Source organism: Muntiacus reevesi, chromosome 14 (genome assembly GCF_963930625.1).
Source record: "Muntiacus reevesi chromosome 14, mMunRee1.1, whole genome shotgun sequence".
In the NCBI taxonomy this organism is placed as follows: domain Eukaryota; kingdom Metazoa; phylum Chordata; class Mammalia; order Artiodactyla; family Cervidae; genus Muntiacus; species Muntiacus reevesi.
This window is the reverse complement of record NC_089262.1, coordinates 12,440,820-12,458,185: the sequence shown is the minus strand read 5'-3', so window position 1 is coordinate 12,458,185 and position 17,366 is coordinate 12,440,820. Positions and strand designations below refer to the sequence as shown.

The 17,366-nt window shown below is 46.7% G+C and overlaps 1 protein-coding gene across 7 annotated transcripts in view; it reads right to left on the bottom strand.

Moving 5' to 3' along the window:
* Window positions 1–17,366, bottom strand: part of TRIO (trio Rho guanine nucleotide exchange factor) — a 349,762-nt gene that overhangs the window by 226,857 nt on the left and 105,539 nt on the right. For all 7 annotated transcript variants that reach the window (XM_065905271.1, XM_065905278.1, XM_065905277.1 and 4 more), the window contains exon 2: window positions 53–127. In XM_065905271.1, coding sequence (XP_065761343.1) covers window positions 53–127 — 75 coding nt within the window. The remainder of the gene's footprint in view (window positions 1–52; window positions 128–17,366) is intronic.

The following is a 17,366-nucleotide window of genomic DNA, read 5'->3' as shown; positions in this document are numbered from 1 at the left end:
ATTGTATCAATGTACAAGGAACAATGAAGCAGATTAGAAAGTTAAACTTTACCTGAAAGGTATGCAACTTTTTCCTTTAAAATTGGCAAAACATCCATAGCTTTCATTTCATCGTTTTTTCGAAACCCTGAAAGACAAAGGAGAAAATACAATGACTGGGTTGCTTGAGTGTCATTTAATTTCTGAACCACCCTTATCTCCAATGCCAACACAGCTGCTTTCTTTACACCTATGAAGTTAACTTTTTATTCTATGAAGGAAAGTCTCTGATCCTCCTTTAATGAGGAAGAGTAATGTGCAGACCCAGACCCAGAGGCTCCCATACCAAGCAGGCTCTCTCGATCATTTCCAGCCTTAAATAAAGAATCAGTCCCCAAAAGACTAGATGTGAAATCAGTCCAGATTGTTTCACAAATCTTCCTGTAATTCCATGATTAACATAAACACGAGCAAATAAAGTAGCAACATTGTTTAAAAAAAAAAAACAAAACTATGATTCGTGGCACACTAAATCCTCTAGGGGGAGCTCGAAGCCTCATCCTATCTGCGAATCTGGTTAAAAATAAGTGTCAGGGAGGAGAGCAGGGATTGTAAATAGCTGGGGACCGGCCACCACTCCCTCTTGGCTCTGTCCTTCCAGGTTTTCTGGGCCATGCCTCCCTGGAGGGATGTCACTGGCGAATGTGGCAAGATGGCCTGGTGTCACCTGCTTCACAGGGCGGCCCAGGTCCCTCTTATCACATCAAACCAACTCTCCCCACGCCCCCGCCAACATCGTCGGAGGCCAAGCGGAAATACTCTGGCCAGAAAGCACACAGCAGGCAGTTTAGGACAAGCCAACGTCCATCTAAGCCAAGGGAACCCTGGCACCCCAAACAGGTCCGGCCGAAGCTCTCTGGGGTGGCTGCCCATACGGGAGTTTGGGGTCAGGATGTTCACACCTGTAATAACGCCTTGGGATTTTTCTCTTGGAGGTCTCTACAGGCGTCATCCAGGTTCAAGATATTGGCCATTGTCATCAAAGCCAGTGACTGTGGGAGGTTCAAGAGGGAGGGGACACACGTACACCTAAGGCAGATTCATGTCGACGTATGGCCGGCAGAGACCAGCATAATATTGTGGAGCAATTATCCTCCAATTAAAAATAAATAAACTTAAATCTAAAAAAAAAATTTTTTTTTTAAACCCAGTAATTGTCATTCATGGCAGAGCAATCTCTTGAAAAAAAACTAAAGACTACTGGCCCCAACCCTATCTTCCTGTCTGTTTTTGTCAAAACAGTTCAAGGAAGGATCCAAACTGTGAGTTGGTAATAGTCAATGGAAGGCGCAGACCTGGAAACCGGGGCAAGAAAAAATGCTCCTGGTAGATGATCAGAGCTTCCATGTCTCATGTGCCTGAGCGGTTCCTACAGACCAGCCCTGCCACAGAGGACACCTGGGAAAACCGCCTGTCTCAAGGCACAGACAGGAGAGGGACAAAAACAGGAGAGAGGAGGTCCCCTTCTAAGGACTCGAGGGCAGGGCCGGGCCTAGGCCACCTGGAGCTGCTGAAACAAGTCAGGACACAGCTCAGGGCAACCTCGGCAGCTCCCAGCACGAGGGGAAGCCGTGAGCAGCCGAAGGGGCGCCTCAAAGCGTGCAGATAAACTCTGAGCTCGCAGGTTCCAGGCAAGCTCCCTGCAGCCCCGGCTCCCAGATCAGGATAAGGACCAGGACCTGACTCGAGGCTTGAGTCCGGCCTGCTGAAACAAGCGCAGAAACAGCAATCACACCGGCCCCTTTGGGAGAAATCGAGCAGGATCTAGTCTCTACAACATAATCATTCACAGAAGCAAAGAATGTGTAGATTAGTAACAACCCTGTCCACAGAATACCTATGTAGGAAGAACCCAGTTTAACAGGATACAACTAGTCACAAAGAGTCCAACCCAACTCAGCGACTAGACAACAATATCATGGACATTGAAATGCCCAAGGGCTTAGCACACTACCCAGCTGGCTGAGAAAGGGCTGGCTCGACATAGAACCCAGGCCTCCACATCGCCAGTCTCTTTTGCTTTCCAGTATACCCTGCCTTGCACTGGCAACCCACCAAGCTTTTAAAACAGGGGCTATTTATAAAAGGCAAGACAGGAGCCAAGCGGTCTGCAATTTCATCCTTAAGCTTCCTTCAAAAACCCTTGAATGGACGCAATGTCGTCTCAGGAGTTCATTGCCCGTCATGGGCGGTTCACTGCGTGTGTCCACAAAGACTGACGACACCCCAGTTCCAGCCGATATGACCATGGACGGCAGCAGGGTTGGCAAATACAGAGAGGAGTCGGGCACCACGGCAGCCTTCCTGGAGACGGGCTCGTAAGTACCTGCAGGGCGGGGCGCGGGATGGAAAGTTCTGGAAGCCACACGTGGCACCCAGGTGGCAAGGAGGAAAGATCAAATGACAGGATGCTCGGAGGGAGCAAGCCTTGGCTGCAGATCTACACTCACGGGGGGTTTGAAAAGAGGATCCCCTCCCACCGCCACCAGATAAGAAAACGCTGCTTCCGGCCGTTCCCTCAACAGCCTGTACCCGCAGGCGCCCTGGCCAGGACGGGGCAGAGCCTTCGGGGAGAGGCCACCTCCACGGCTGTCCTGGACTCCACACCACAGCAGCAGGCACTGCCTGTCACACAACCCTCAGCAAGAAGAAGGTCCCGATTCCTGGGCAGGGACCCCAGGAGAGGCCGGCGTCCTTGACAATTCCCGCCGACTCGGAGCTACACTATTTATCAACGACCTTGACGGCGTGAAGATGCTAGTTGGAGCTGCCGTGTTTCCAGCCGCCCCAGAGGAAGACAACTATACTGATGGGAAAACAAAGTGAAGGAAACGAAATACCCTTCACCTGCCTTGCCCCACCGTAGGCCACAGACTGGCTCCCGTGGATCCTCAGTGTCTTAAAGTAGCTACTCTAGCCAACCAGTTCCTGAATCGCTTCTTTAGATTAAGAAAGATTCACCATTTTTCCAGAGGAAGAAAGACACGTGAGTCAATGGCTAAAATGGTGTGGAAATGCGTTTAACTTTTATCATGATATATGCACATGTCCCAACATAGGCTAGAAGGTAAATTCTAAATAGCTTCACTGCAATATTTTTGTTGAATATGCCACAGAAAAAGAGATGCTAATGTTATTAAAATTGACAACGAAAACATCTACAACAGAAAAGAGAAAAACAAACAAAAAAAGAGAACCATAAAACTAATCACACAAAGACACTGAGTTTGTGGCTATTATTAGGCGGTCACCTAAGCATTATGTTTAACCCGGTTTCCATTTTTAAAAACAGGCAAAAGACGGAGGCAGCCTGTACACACACTAAAGCCAGATTAAATATATCATGTAACTTTCAATAAAAAGCCGGAAGAACTCAGCCATGAAATGTCCTCAGATCAAAAGGCAGATTCTGTTCCAGGCCCTGAAAAGCTATTTATGAAAATGGAGTGCATGACTACAAAAAATTTACAAATAAATGGCTTCTGGGCTATTCCAGTGATTCCAGACTACACTACAGATAGGATAACTCCTACTGCCTGGCTTCCTGATACATAAAAGGACCAAGCTGTGGCTCCTAAACTTGTGGAACAGAGGATACACCCAACAACCGTGCTGGAAACACAAGTCTGTCCTTCCACACTCTCAGCATTCTGGGGAAAGGACTAGTGGATGCCATCTCAGAGTGACAACCATGAGACCCCAGACCACACCAGTGCCACAGACCAGGTGACTCAGCACTTTACTTCCAAGGGCCACTAAACTTCACAGAGAGAATTTCAGGACATCAGTCCTGAATATTCACTGGAAGGACTGATAATGAAGCAGAAACTCCAATCCTCTGGCCAACTCAGGCGAAGAGCTGACTCACTGGAAAAGACCCTGATGCAGGGAAAGACTGAAGGCGGGAGGAGAAGGGGATGACAGAGGATGAGATGGTTGGATGGCAACACCAGCTCAATGGACATGAGTCTCTATAAGCTCCTGGAGTTGATGATGGACTGGCATGCTGCAGTCCATGGGGTCGCAAAGAGTCGGACACGACTGAGTGACTAAACTGAGGAAAGAAAGGGCAAAAAAAAAGAGAAAAGCAACGTGAGTGGGGAAAATTAACAGAGGTAAATGGCCAAAGTCAGAGGAGGTGCAGTTGTACCGTTTCGTAAATTACCTACTTCTCCAATTACACAAGCCTATACCGAAGTGTGTGTAGAGAGACTGGACACTTGTTACAATTTAACGTACATTTTGCTGAGACAGAAAAGCCCATGTGAATTTTAATGAAATGCTACTTCAGGGCATAGTGAAGATGCAGTCAGCCAAAGCCCACCTAGCTCCTTCTTGGTGCAAAGGGTATGTCCCAGGGGATGCCTAAAAGGCAGGCAACAACTGCTTTCTTAAACCAAATGTGAAAGAAATTTGACCAGAACATTCATATTACTCTAGATCTTGATGTTTGTTGAATGCTATGGAGGGGGGAAGGGCGTGCCCTACAAATCTGATTTCATCATTGTGAACATAAATGTGCAGTTAGTGGTCGATGACTTTCTTTCCTCGTTCCTGGTTTCAATCAACACAAATAACGCCTTTTCCTTCAAGCAATCATATTTGAATATTCAGAGACTTTAACATTTTCATTTAAAATATCTCAAACCCCACCCTCCAGGTTCAGCATAATGTGACTTGCCAAAATTGATTCTGCTATCACCTTTCAGACTGCTGTTTGGCTCAGTAGTCTGCTGATTTGTAATCTATTTCAATTCCCCGCCCCCCCCAAATTATCCACATTCCCTAAAGTGACTCGCATTATATTACCCATCAGGAGGACCACTTTCCCCCTCTCTTCCTCTAAATCCACCTGCTAGCCAGAGGACACGTCTGTTTTGTTGACTGCTGTTTCCCAGATGTTAGGCACAGGACGGTCAATGGACATGGGTTGATGGAATGAATGAATGAGCGGATAAATGAACTAACAGAACAACATACTTCTCCAGGGTCTTGCCCCTGAAGCCCCCACACAGGCAACCCAACGTCCCTGAGCACTTTCTGTTTCAGGTTTGTAAACTATTAAGCTCAGTATTGCTCAGATGGCCTATAGTATGACTTACACTTCTAACAAGGAAAAGGAACCTCTGGGTCCTAAGAGTAAACATTCCACAAATTATTCAACAATGGAAAATCTTTTAGTTGTACCAATGGTCTGAAACTCAAACTATCTAACACCCCACTGGACGAATCAACTTATTTTTTACCCCTCCACTCTACAAGGAGGTACTGCATTGTTACTGTGAACAAATGCCTTTTGAAGCGAGTCACTGCTGACCAGAATGCTCACACGCTTGGTCACTTCCTTGGTATCAGATTTTTTAAAAACAACAAACAGAAAAGGAAGAGCCACCCGCCTCCCCCATGTGTTTTTTTTTTTTTTTAATTTAAAAAGAAAGCACCACAGAAATATTTTTACAATGAGCAAAAAGCTTTTATGCCGCACATCATCCCAACAAAATTTTTTACATAGCTGGTTTAAAAAGAAATTAAGATGAAGCAAATCAAATGAGTCTAAAAAGAAATCCAATTTTTAAAAGTCTAAACCCAAACACAGGTTAGTATTTTCCCTCCATATTTCTCCTGGGACTGACATATACTAGTCATTTGAAATTTTACCTAATCCTCCAACTATATGAGTCAATTTTTTTAAAAGTAAAAACCGTGTTAGAAAAAAACACTGCCATTTCCTCCCCATTTGAGCTGTAACCAATGAACTGGCACCTTGTTCTGAATGGTCCACCTCACCTCCTTCACTGGGATTTGTCCCTAAAACACAGGGCAAACTGCGCTGCTCATCCGTTTTCAGAGGTCGCATTTGCCTGTCAGCAGTTCTACTTTAGTGTTTACTAAGTGGGAAACCTGAAAGTGGGGGACGACTGCAAAGATCCCCTCCTTACAAAAACACAGCTGTAGCAGAAAAAAAAAAAAAGTGTTAATAAAGCAGCATCTTGAAAGAACAAAGAGAAGCAACATGCAGCAGTAAGCTGGAGGGTTCCTATTAGTACGGAGTCTCGGTGATGACTACCGAATTTTACTCATTAGTTTATTTAGGGGACAACCGCGCGCGCGCGCACCCCAGAGCACAAAGAGCCCTGTGATACATCGCTGCATCAGCGGCCGCGCGCACGCGCAGACGGAGGTGACGTCACCCTTTCCAGGCAGGCCGTCCGCAGTTCCGAGCCCGGACCTTTCTCCGCAGTGCCTGCAGGATTAGTCACGGATCACGGGGAGCAGCGCCGCGCGGGGCACGCGGTTTGCGCTATCAGGGGTTTTAGCCCGGCAAGCACTGAGATCAGTGTTGCGTAGGAAGGAAGCATTTTCTCTAAGCCTGCATCCTCTCTGAAGATGTTAAAGGCAGGGGGGAAGAGACAAGGCTGTAAATCAAATGTTGTACGTGTCTTTTTTACTAATATATAAAAAATCAAAACAATGCAAGGCTTCTATTATTTTTCCATATATCTGTAAGTGCAGTCCACACACACAAGATCATTACGAGGGTGGGACACGACTTAGCAACTGAACAACAGCAACAACAGACTGCATATAATGTGAAGTATTTATACCAAGAATAGGGACATGTTCACAGGCCACCACGCAGGAATATTGATGGGGTTTCATACTGCAGCATTATAATTTTTCTTATAACCTTTATGGTTATAATAACTGTCAGGCTCACTGATTTATTCCTTCACATAATTTTAGAAGCAATAGCCTGTAACATCATACTGCAAGAGAGGTTTGATTGATTTGAGGCCGTTAAGAATGTTTCAACTTAAAAGAGCTCTGACTTTTAATGTCTTGAGCACAAAATATAGAAAAACAAAACTAACCACACAAAAAAAAGAAATCATAACAATATTTTGACTATTACACATACTTTACTGTAATGAAAACATCTGTAGAATTTTTAACATTTGATTATTTAATTACACGGTAACTGTGTTAGAGGTTAATTTAAAAGCATAACTAATAAGCCAATGAAAGAAAATATTCCAACAGTCAAAATAGGAAGAAGAGTACTAAAAAAGGGGAGGAGGGCTTGGGGGAGTTCTACAGTCTCATCAATCAAAAAAGAACCATGTGCCCAGATGTGCCATTCATCTTTGCATCCCCAGGGGCCAGCACAGGGCCAAGCGCAGAGAAACCTTATCCTCACGTCTGTCTAATGCCAAGAGAAAGAACACGTCTGTCTGTGTTTATGCTGGTACTGCCGGAGAGGCCTCTGGGGGAAGCTCACCCAGGTTGTTATCTTGGGACCTATCACTCATGCTAAACTACATTTACATTTACACAGACACACACACACACTTGCATACATATAGCTCTGTGTGCTGACAGACATCGAGTAAGATTTGCTTTACATAAGGAGCAGCCTCTCAGGGAAGCTGTTTAAAAAGTTAATTTGCAGCCAATGAGTAACAGTGATACAACGATACAACCGGATCAAATCAACCAGGCTGACTGCTAAAAAGCAACTTCTTTAATCATTACAGCAAACAATCCCTAAGTGGTAGGTAGCACCCTAACCCTCTACCAAATGAGAAAAAATTCTAATACCCATGTATATTTTTAATGCACACCACAATCAAATTCTGTAAAAGGCTTTGGAAAATAAAGCTATAACTCTACTCTTTCCCTTAAATATCTTTTTGATTATTACCTACAAAAAGGCTCTCGATTACAGAGAAGTGGTATAAATGGGTGGTATTAAAACTCCTCTTGGTAAGCACTGATTTGCTCTGATCTGGGGTGACGTGAACATTCAGCATAATCTAGGGTCCTTCTGTTGAACTCAGTGTGTTTGGCAAAGCAACATGAGTAGTCAGCCTGTACAGTGAGAGACACACAAGTGTGGAAAAATGTGGCCAGAGGAAACCAGAATCAGAGATGTCGTATAAGATGTAGGATTTATCGGGAGAGATGGAACAAAGAGGGGTCATGAACCAGTGGGCAGGTGTCTGGGGTACAGTCTTCTCCTCCAAATATCTAACCCTGAACTCACGCACATCTTCCCAGACCTGCTCCCCACAGTGTGGGTCCCAGCGCAGTACCGGGCCCCACAAACCACCCACCACACGACTTAACCAGGAACCCAGGCTCGCCCGGCCCCCATCCTCTCCTGCCCTCCTGCACACTCAGGAGTACTGTGTCTACTGGCCAGCATGCCCCTCGTATGTGTGCCTCCAACAGCCTCCTAATGGATGCTCATGACTCCCTGGGATGCATTCTGGCACCCTCCCCCTGAATGCACATCTCCCAATTCAACTCCCCTAAAATTCACCAGGGGCTACTGTGAAATGAAAATATCTCCTGCCATATTAATAAACAAGACCTGTCACCGCCATCGGCGATTTCTGGCCTCCAAATGTGAACGAGGGCTCCCCAAACTGTGATGTAGCAGACGCTACCAGCCCCCACGGTGACTGCTGAGGAGCTGGGAGAATGCAAGCAGCAAGGTAAACAAGGAAACAGGACTGGCCCCAGAGCTGGGGTACATATGAAAAGGAATGAATTCAGTAAGTCCACAGGCTTGCATCTTCCCATACATAGAATGCTATAAATTCCTTAACCTGATACCTGATCTTTGATGTTCAGACTGCCTGCTCTCTTTGTTGCAAACTTGCACAAAGCCTGACTACCCATCCCTGTCTCCTTAGGGCAGTTTTCTCAGAGTAACCTTCTCCCAAGCTCAGAGTCCTAAACATTCCCACCAAAATAATATAACTTTCCACTTTCAGGTTGTGACTGTATTTTTTAGTCGACACCTCCAATCAAGTCCCAACTCTGAGATGTGACACAGAGGTCAAGACCTGAGGTCCACTTACCCTGCAGCCTCACTATTCCTCGTCCCCATTCAGGACCCTCTCCCCACACCCACTCCAAGGATTCTAACCACCTGCAGTGAACACAAGCCCCTGCTCACAGCTGAACTTACACACACACTGCTCCCCTATCAGCCAGAAACACCCCGCATCACACACACACACACCCTTCACCCTCCCATCTCCTCAAAGACTCAGACCAGACCTGCCCCACTTGTGAAGCCTTGGGGAGCCCCCCAGTGCTGGATAAGACCCCCATCCTGCACCCCCACAGCCCTCCAAACCCTTCAGGTGTCATCTATCACTAACAGTAACATCCCAGCACACCTGGAATATGTCACCCAGGACAACCTGCCTCGCTCCCAACCAGGAGCATCAACGGTACAGAACAAACAATAAGCCAAGCCCCAGCTTTGCAGCGAGTCTGCAAATCTAGGTTAGACAAACGGACTTAATCCTCAATCCATGAACCAAGACTTGGGTTTAAATTTAGGTTTATTCCTGCCTCTCTTCACAAAGAAGGCCCCAGCCTTCTTTCCATGAACCCTAAAATGCTAAGGTCCTGCTTCTGAATACTTCCTGCTGCTCAGATGGCATGAGAAGAGGTAGAAGGCAGCGAGGATGCAGAAGCCACAACCATCCCTGTGGATCTTCCTCCCAGCTTCTCGGGTTCAGCAGCAAACACTTATCAATCCCTTCTGTCTTCAAGACACTACGGTAACTAGCTTTCCATCCATGAGAAAGAGGTAAACCAAGCTTGAATATCTTAATAAGCTACCAATTAATTTGAGTGTCCAGTTGTTGTTCAGTCACTAAGTCGTGTCCGACTCTTTGCAACCCCATGGACTGCAGTACTCTAGGCTTGCCTGTCCTTCACTATCTCCCAGAGTTTGCTCAAACTCAGGTCCACTGAGTTGGTGATGCCATCCAACCATCTCATCCTCGGTCACCCCCTTTACCTCTTGCCCCCAATCTTTTCCAGCACCAGGGTCTTTTCCAACGAGTTGGCTTTTTCCATCAGATGGCCAAAGGACTGGGAAGTTCAGCTTCAGCATCAGTCCTTCCAATTCAGGGTTGATTGCCTTTGGGACTGAGTAGTTTGATCTCTGTGCTGTCCAAGGGCCAGTGTCCAGTGACTGCATCTAAATGAAAATACTATACAGATCTTCCTCAACTTACAATGGGGCTATAACCCATCACGAAAATCAGAAGTTTATTCTGTTGAAGATGCATTTAATACACCTAACCTACTGAATACCATAACTTAGACAAGAACACCATACATGTGCTCAGAACATTTACATTAGCTGAAAATTGGGCAAAATCATCTAATACAAATTTTATTTTATAACGAAGTGTTGAATGTCTCTTGTAATTTATTGAATATTGTATTGAAAGTTTAAAAAAAAAAGAAAAACCAGAATGGCTGTCTTGGGTATAGAGTGGCTTTAAGTGTATTGGTTGTTTACCCTCACGAACGGGCCACTGTCTGGGAGCTGCGGGTCCCAGCCACTGCCCAGCATGCCCAGGGAGTGCCTACCATACGAGGCTGGCCCTGAAAGATCAACGTTCAACATTACAAGTACAGTTTCCATTGAATGTGTATGGTTTTCACACCATCGTAAAGTGAAAAAAAATCTCAAGTTAAACCACTGTAAGTCAGCAACCAGCTATATTCAGAGACATTAAATCACACACACACACACACAATCCAAGTTTCTTCTAAAGCACTCAAAAAAACAGCATGTTCCACATACACTACTGGCCTCCCTGGTGGGTCAGTGGTAAAGAATCTGCCTGCCAACGCAGGAGATGTGGGTCCAATCCCTGGGTCGGGAAGAGCCCCTGGAGAAAGAAAGGGCAACCTATTCCAGTATTCTTGCCTGAGAAATCCCATGGACAGGGCAGCCTGGCGGGCTACAGTCCATGGGGTCACAGAGTCAGACACAACTTAGTGACTAAACAACAACAAGAAATACACATAACCATGTGTCAAACAGGCAGCGAGCAGGGATCTGTGCAGGGAACCCAGCGTGGCGCTCTGCAATGACCTAAAAAGGATGGAGTGGGGGAAGGAGGCTTAAGAGGGAGGGGGTGTGTGTACACTGGTAGCTGATTCACGCTGTTTACAGCAAAAACCAACAAGACACTAAAGCCATTCTCCTCCAGTTAAAAAGAAAAAGATACAGTATGTCCTTTTTTGCCTCAAAATTCCTCAGTTAATTCATTTACCCTTAGTAACACATCACATACGGTAAACGCAACAAAGAAATGAAATTTTTAACTGAAGAACTGGAAAGTTACTTCCATTTGGATCTAATTTGAACATATATTCACTAGAAAAATATGTCTTCAAGGAAGATCAAAGAATTTGGCAGAACTTTCTACCAAAAAGCAGAAAGCTCTACCTCTACAGGCCTCAGATGAAGCTTACAATTAGGTTTGTCATCACTTGGCTTTCATAAAGGACATATTTATACACGGTGTTCTCGAAAGCCCGAGAGATCCTCCCCCTAAGTGACATGTTTCTGATTTTAAGAAGTTTATCATCTAAAACAAATAAAACAAAATAAAACACGTATTAGACCAAGCAGTAGCCTTGACAGTGCGAACATAACAAGCAGTGTCTGATGGGCAAATAAATACGCCTTGCAAGTACAGGTACTGTTATTTATAAGAGATGTAGACGCTATTGTTATTAACTACACAAATCCATCTAAAATTATTATTTTTGTCAATGAAATTTTATATCTATCACTGACACTAAAACTAAGTCCGTGACAGAAAACAGGGCTCCTGGAGGGAAGTTTAAGGGGGAGGGGAACATATGGATACCTATGGCTGATTCATGTTGATGCATGGCAGAAACCGACACAATACTGTAAAGCAATTATCCTCCAGTTACAAATAAATAAATTTAAATTTAAAAAAATTAAAAGGGTGGAAACCCCTGCTGTAAGGATTAAAACCACAAAGCATAAATAATGTTATAACATGTGAAGAGAGGAATACAATGATCCCTTTCATCATCAGAAGCCCACTTGATGCTTTACATACAGGCGCTTGGCCCTGGTTATTCAGCGAATCTATTCTGCTTTGAAATTTTTCTTCATCAGTTTCCTGACGTTACCGGAAATAACATTATCTGAGACACCATGGGACACACCTGCTGCCTGAGGACACCCATGGGAGCGACTTAAGTCCTGTCCTTGGGGTGTTTACTGACCAGTGCGGGACAGGAAGCCTGAAGCAGGGTTAGACACCCAGGTGGTGCAACGCCCTCCTGCTAAGCAAGGACACCTCAAAAATAAATAAAAGTGGTGTCTGTGGCTGGTTTGCTTTCTTTCGGGGTGAATTCCAAATGCAACTTACAGTTAAGTTGGAAGCTTTCTTGCAGATCTTTCCACTTAGCATAATAAGACGTGACTGCTCAACAGGGTATTAGATAGTTTGAGTTTCAGTCCTGAGGCCACACTGCTGGGTGGTGGCTTCCACGGAGAAGGGCAAGTCTAACAAAGGTCCATCTAGTCAAAGCTATCTATGGTTTTTCCAGTAGTCATGTATGGATGTGAGAGATGGACTATAAAGAAAGCTGAGTGCTGAAGAACTGATGCTTTTGAACTGTGGTGCTGGAGAAGACTCTCGAGAGTCCCTTGGACTGCAAGGAGATCCAACCAGTCAATCCTAAAGGAAATCAGTCCTGAATATTCATTGGAAGGATTGATGCTGAAGCTGAAACTCCAATACTTTGGCCACCTGGTGCAAAGAACTGACTCATTTGAAAAGACCCTGATGCTGGGAAAGATTGAAGGTGGAAGGAGAAGGGGACAACAGGGGATGAGCTTGGTTTGATGGCATCACTGACTCAATGAACATGAGTTTGAGTAAACTCCGGGAGTTGGTGATGGACAGGGAGGCCTGGCGGGCTGCAGCTCATGGGGTCGCAGAGTCGGACACGACTGAGCAACTGAACTGAACTGACTAAACTCTGGTCAGGGCAACCTAACCTTTGGGACTCACTGGCTTTTAAGGTGAAAGAAACATTTTTCATTCGGGTGCTGGTGTCCTGCCTTAGTTTCATCTATAAGCAGGGAAAATAAATTCTAATAAATAGGACCTATTATTAACCTTCCTACTGAATTCCTAGTAAGAAATTTAAGAAACTACAAAGAGAGTTGAAAAAAGTAATGCATCTGGCTAATGGGGGAAAAAAAGACAAAGAAATTAAATTCAATTCTCTAACCGCCTCTCCCTCCTACCTCCTTCACCTCAAATTCCCTCTGCATACCCAAGAAAGTACGTTTTATAAATTCTGCTTAAAATATGTTTATTAAGCCACATAAATTCAGATATACTGATGGCAAAACAAATTTTGACATAAAAAAATGGATTTAATGTGGACTGACTCATCTCTCACTTGGGATTCTCATGCATATTCATTGAGAAAAGGAAAAAAAAGATGCAAATTCCCAAGGGAAGGAGGAAAGATGTGCCCCTGTGGGATGGAATCGCTGCTGGAGACCCTGGGAACCGGAGGAGGTACTAGCCCACGCCTGGCAGCATCTCTGCCCTGGATTCACTCTGGGCTCAGAAGTGGCGCCAGCAAGGCTGAGGAGCACTCCAGCGGGGGCTTCGACCCTCACAAACGGGGAAGACGCTCCAACTGCGGGACCCCAACACTATCATCCCACCTGGGCCCCCACTGATACTCTGGGGGCTGAGACCACAGGATAGGCACCCTGGGCCCATGCGGGGAGCAGGAGCAGCCACGAGCCACAGACTTCTTCCTGCTCGCTGTGGGGTCCGCAATAAGAAGCTGAGGGAGGGGGAGGGAGGACTGCATGGGGGAGGAGGCGCTGGAGTGGGGGAGGGCAAGCTCTCAGGAAAGCCGAATTCCTTAGACTCGCCCAGCGGCATCAATCAGAGAGGGCTAAGACCCAAAGCTTTAAGCCACGCAGGCTGGGGAACCTGTTTTCCTTTCTCTGATCCCCTAATTGCTCCAGCCCTGGTGGCAAGGAAATGAGACAGTATCTCTCTACTGGGAAGCCCAGAGAACATTTTTTTCCAATTAGTATAGAAATGCAAATGCAAGCACAGAAATGCAAACAGACAGGCAGGAAGGACATTTACATATAGGTGTGTGGGACTCCCTCATCCACCAGCCCATGCCAGCAGCTGCAGGGCCTTCCCCGGAGGAGGCACTGGGACACCTGCTGCTTGGACCGCCCAGGTTACAGATGACTTTCCTTCCCAGGGAGAGATGGCGCAGACCTGACAGGTGAGCAAGGAATTCAGAGGGGGGATGTAAAAGCTACAGGCCACCACCCCCTCCCCAGTGTTAAACAATGGTGGACAGCAGCTGACATTGACGCTGCCAGGACCGCAAAGGAAACTTTCTGTCGAGGGACTACCGTGTCCAGTGAGGAGGAGTCAGGGCTGGAACCTGGCTGCCGGGGAGACCATGGAGGCACCTGCGTCTGTGAAACGGGATGGATGAGAATCCACACGATACTACCCAGCGGGCACCTAGAATGCCAAGTACTACGACCACTGACATCCAAGGAAACAGCTTATCCTCAGATGAACAGGTTTGCTAAGTGCTTTTAAATAATGGATTTGGGTAAACTGGGCCCATTTACCTTCGATCACTGCATTCTGTAAGGGGATGCATCACGGGCAGTCATTGTTGAAACCCACCAAAAAAAAAACTTATTTTTTAAAATCAGCAATTCACCTTGGCAATTCCTGTCTCCTGAACACACACGCATGAGATGGACTATAAATAATTTAAGGAACTATAAAGCAATAGTGAGTGAGTGAAGTCGCTCAGTCGTGTCTGACTCTGCGATCCCATGGACTGTAGCCTACCAGGCTCCTCTGTCCATGGAATTTTCCAGGCAAGAATACTGGAGGGGGTTGCCATTTCCTTCTCCAGGGGATCTTCCTGATCCAGGGATTAAACCCAGGTCTCCTGCATTGTAGGCAGACGCTTTACTGTCTGAGCCGCCTGGGAAGCCCTCTCTTCTGCCTGAGAGTATGCAGCTACCCTGACCCCTAGGTCACACTCCCCCCCCACAGGGGCACTCGGCTTACACCTGAGCTGTCTTGGGGTCCCGCTCAGCCTGTCCTGTGAAAGGGGGCAAATCAGAATACAATTAGAAGTGAAAGCAGATGAGCCTGAAAGGCACAAGAAAGGAACCAACTTTCTGGAAAAGATCACCTCCTCTCAGGAAAAGGGTTATGATCGACATTTTAACAACTAAAAAAGGGCTCCTTTTCCAACCCTCTATTGTCAGCATTCGGTCCACTGGAGTAGATACCTTTCCGGGCTTCAAAGGGGGAGCAGGAGGGACTGCAGAGTGTCGCTGGCTAGGGACACCAAGCCTGGGGGGGCTGCTGGCATGGCCTGGCTTGGCACCACAGGGAGAGGGCGCCTGGCCCCCACGTCTGCGCCCCCCACCTGCACGTGTCCTGCCCCCCCAAGAAAACCTGAAACCAACAGGAGGAGGTCACTCCCTACCCCCTGCAGAGGCCAGAAGGCACAGAGAGAGCTTTGTAGACTCGTCTTCCACCTTCGGTCTCTCGTTTTAATCCACAGTCACCTCTCACTTTAACACATGGACAGGAACAAATAGGACTTTCCCCTAGAAACGCGGCTAAGTCCCTGCAATGAACAGCACCAAAATTGCTGGCCTTCGTGTGTACACTGTCCAAGGCTGTCCAGTTGCTCTGTCGTGTTCGACTCTTTGCAAGCCCATGGACTACAGCTCGCCAGGCTTCCCTGTCCGTCACCATCTCCCAGAGCTTGCTCAAAATCATGTCCATCGAGTCGCTGGTGCCATCCAACCATCTCATCCTCTGTCGTCCCCTTCTCCTCCTGCCCACCTGGTGAAGGCAAACTCATTCGAAAATAAGTTTTTAAAGTGATGAAAAAGCCACACTAAGTTTGTCTTCTTTGTTCCTTGCGAAAGCAAGCCCAGATGGTTATGTGGAAGCTCACAATATGACATCAGCCAACTCTCCACCTCGAAACCTCAAAACAGGAGGAGGGGTGGGTGCTATTATAGGAAATAACTTCTAAGAGCCCTGATGGCTTTAAATATTCAATTATTCACTGTATGGTAAGACAAAAAGGGTTTTAAATCAATTTTTCTAATTCTTTCAACTACTAAAATGAAAGCCCAGGCAAAAATAGGCCCCTGGCTCAGAAGAGGATGTCCACCCAGCTGGTCTGTATGAAGGTGTGTATGCGTGTTACTGGTATATGTTTGAACTGGCATCCTGTTTAGGAACTGTCAATTCCTTAGAGGCATTCCCCATGCCGTGGTCTGACGGTGCCCACCGCCTGTCTCCAGACATACCACTAGGCTGGCTCTCAGGATAACCATTCCCTAGCCTTTCTTTAGAGTTTTGCCATTTATGAATCTACGGCTACACGATGTATCGCTCTGCTGGCCTGTCTCCGGGCTTCATATGAGTGCAGTCATACTACGCACCTTCTCTGCGACCTGATCAGCCTGGACGGCTCCTCTGCGTCCACGTGTGCGCAGAGCTCTGCTTAGCGCTCGGCTCTGTGACTCGGGGTCACGGACACTTGCCCTGTCTTCCCGTTTTGCTCTTATAAACAACACTGCCTGAACAGCCGTGTCCACGTGTCTCCCAGGACACACTTCCAGAGCATCTCTGGGCCGAGGGACAGGCTAGGGGAGGAACTGCTGGGGTCAGAGGTTGCGAGGTGATGCCAAACGCGTTCCCTAATGGCTGGACGCTACAGCCTCACTGAAGCAGGCACTGTCAGATGAGCCTCCGTGCTTTTCTTAAAGAGGCAACCGTTTGGTACTTTTCACCAAAATGAGTTGAACCAGGAAACAAAAACAGGCATGCTACAGGACGAGAGACTAGCCTGAAATTATTTTTAGGTTCCGATCTCTCTGGGCTAACAGAACAGTAGACCAGGGTTTTCACATTTTGTTCTGAAAGTTTGAGCCCACAAGAACAGGATATTCCAGATGTTTCCTTTTCTATTTCTATCTCAACTGAATTCCCCTCATAGTTCCTCCTATTTAAGATTCCTTAAGAGGATTTGCCAAAAAGGAACTGTGGCAGAGACCTGCACACGAACTCGGGTCTCTAACCACCAGACGGCCAGGCCGTTCCAACACTCACCAAGTCCGCCGTTGCTGGATTTCAGGAGTCGAGTTTCTCACAGAAATAGGCTTACAGGGTGGTCTTAGGGTCTCACGGGTTCCCACAAAAGCCTATTTAATACATGAGAACCCATTTGTGCCACTGGTGTGGGCTGGAGCACAAATGGGGGACGGCAAGGGGGAGAAGGCCAGAAACAGCCCACCCTGCCTCCCTTAGGGAGGACGTGCCAGGCAGAGGCACAAAGGGGCCCCCGCCTGGCCTCCCACCTGCTGGGTCCCCCCTCTTCCCCCCATCCTCCTGTCCTGGGCATTTTGC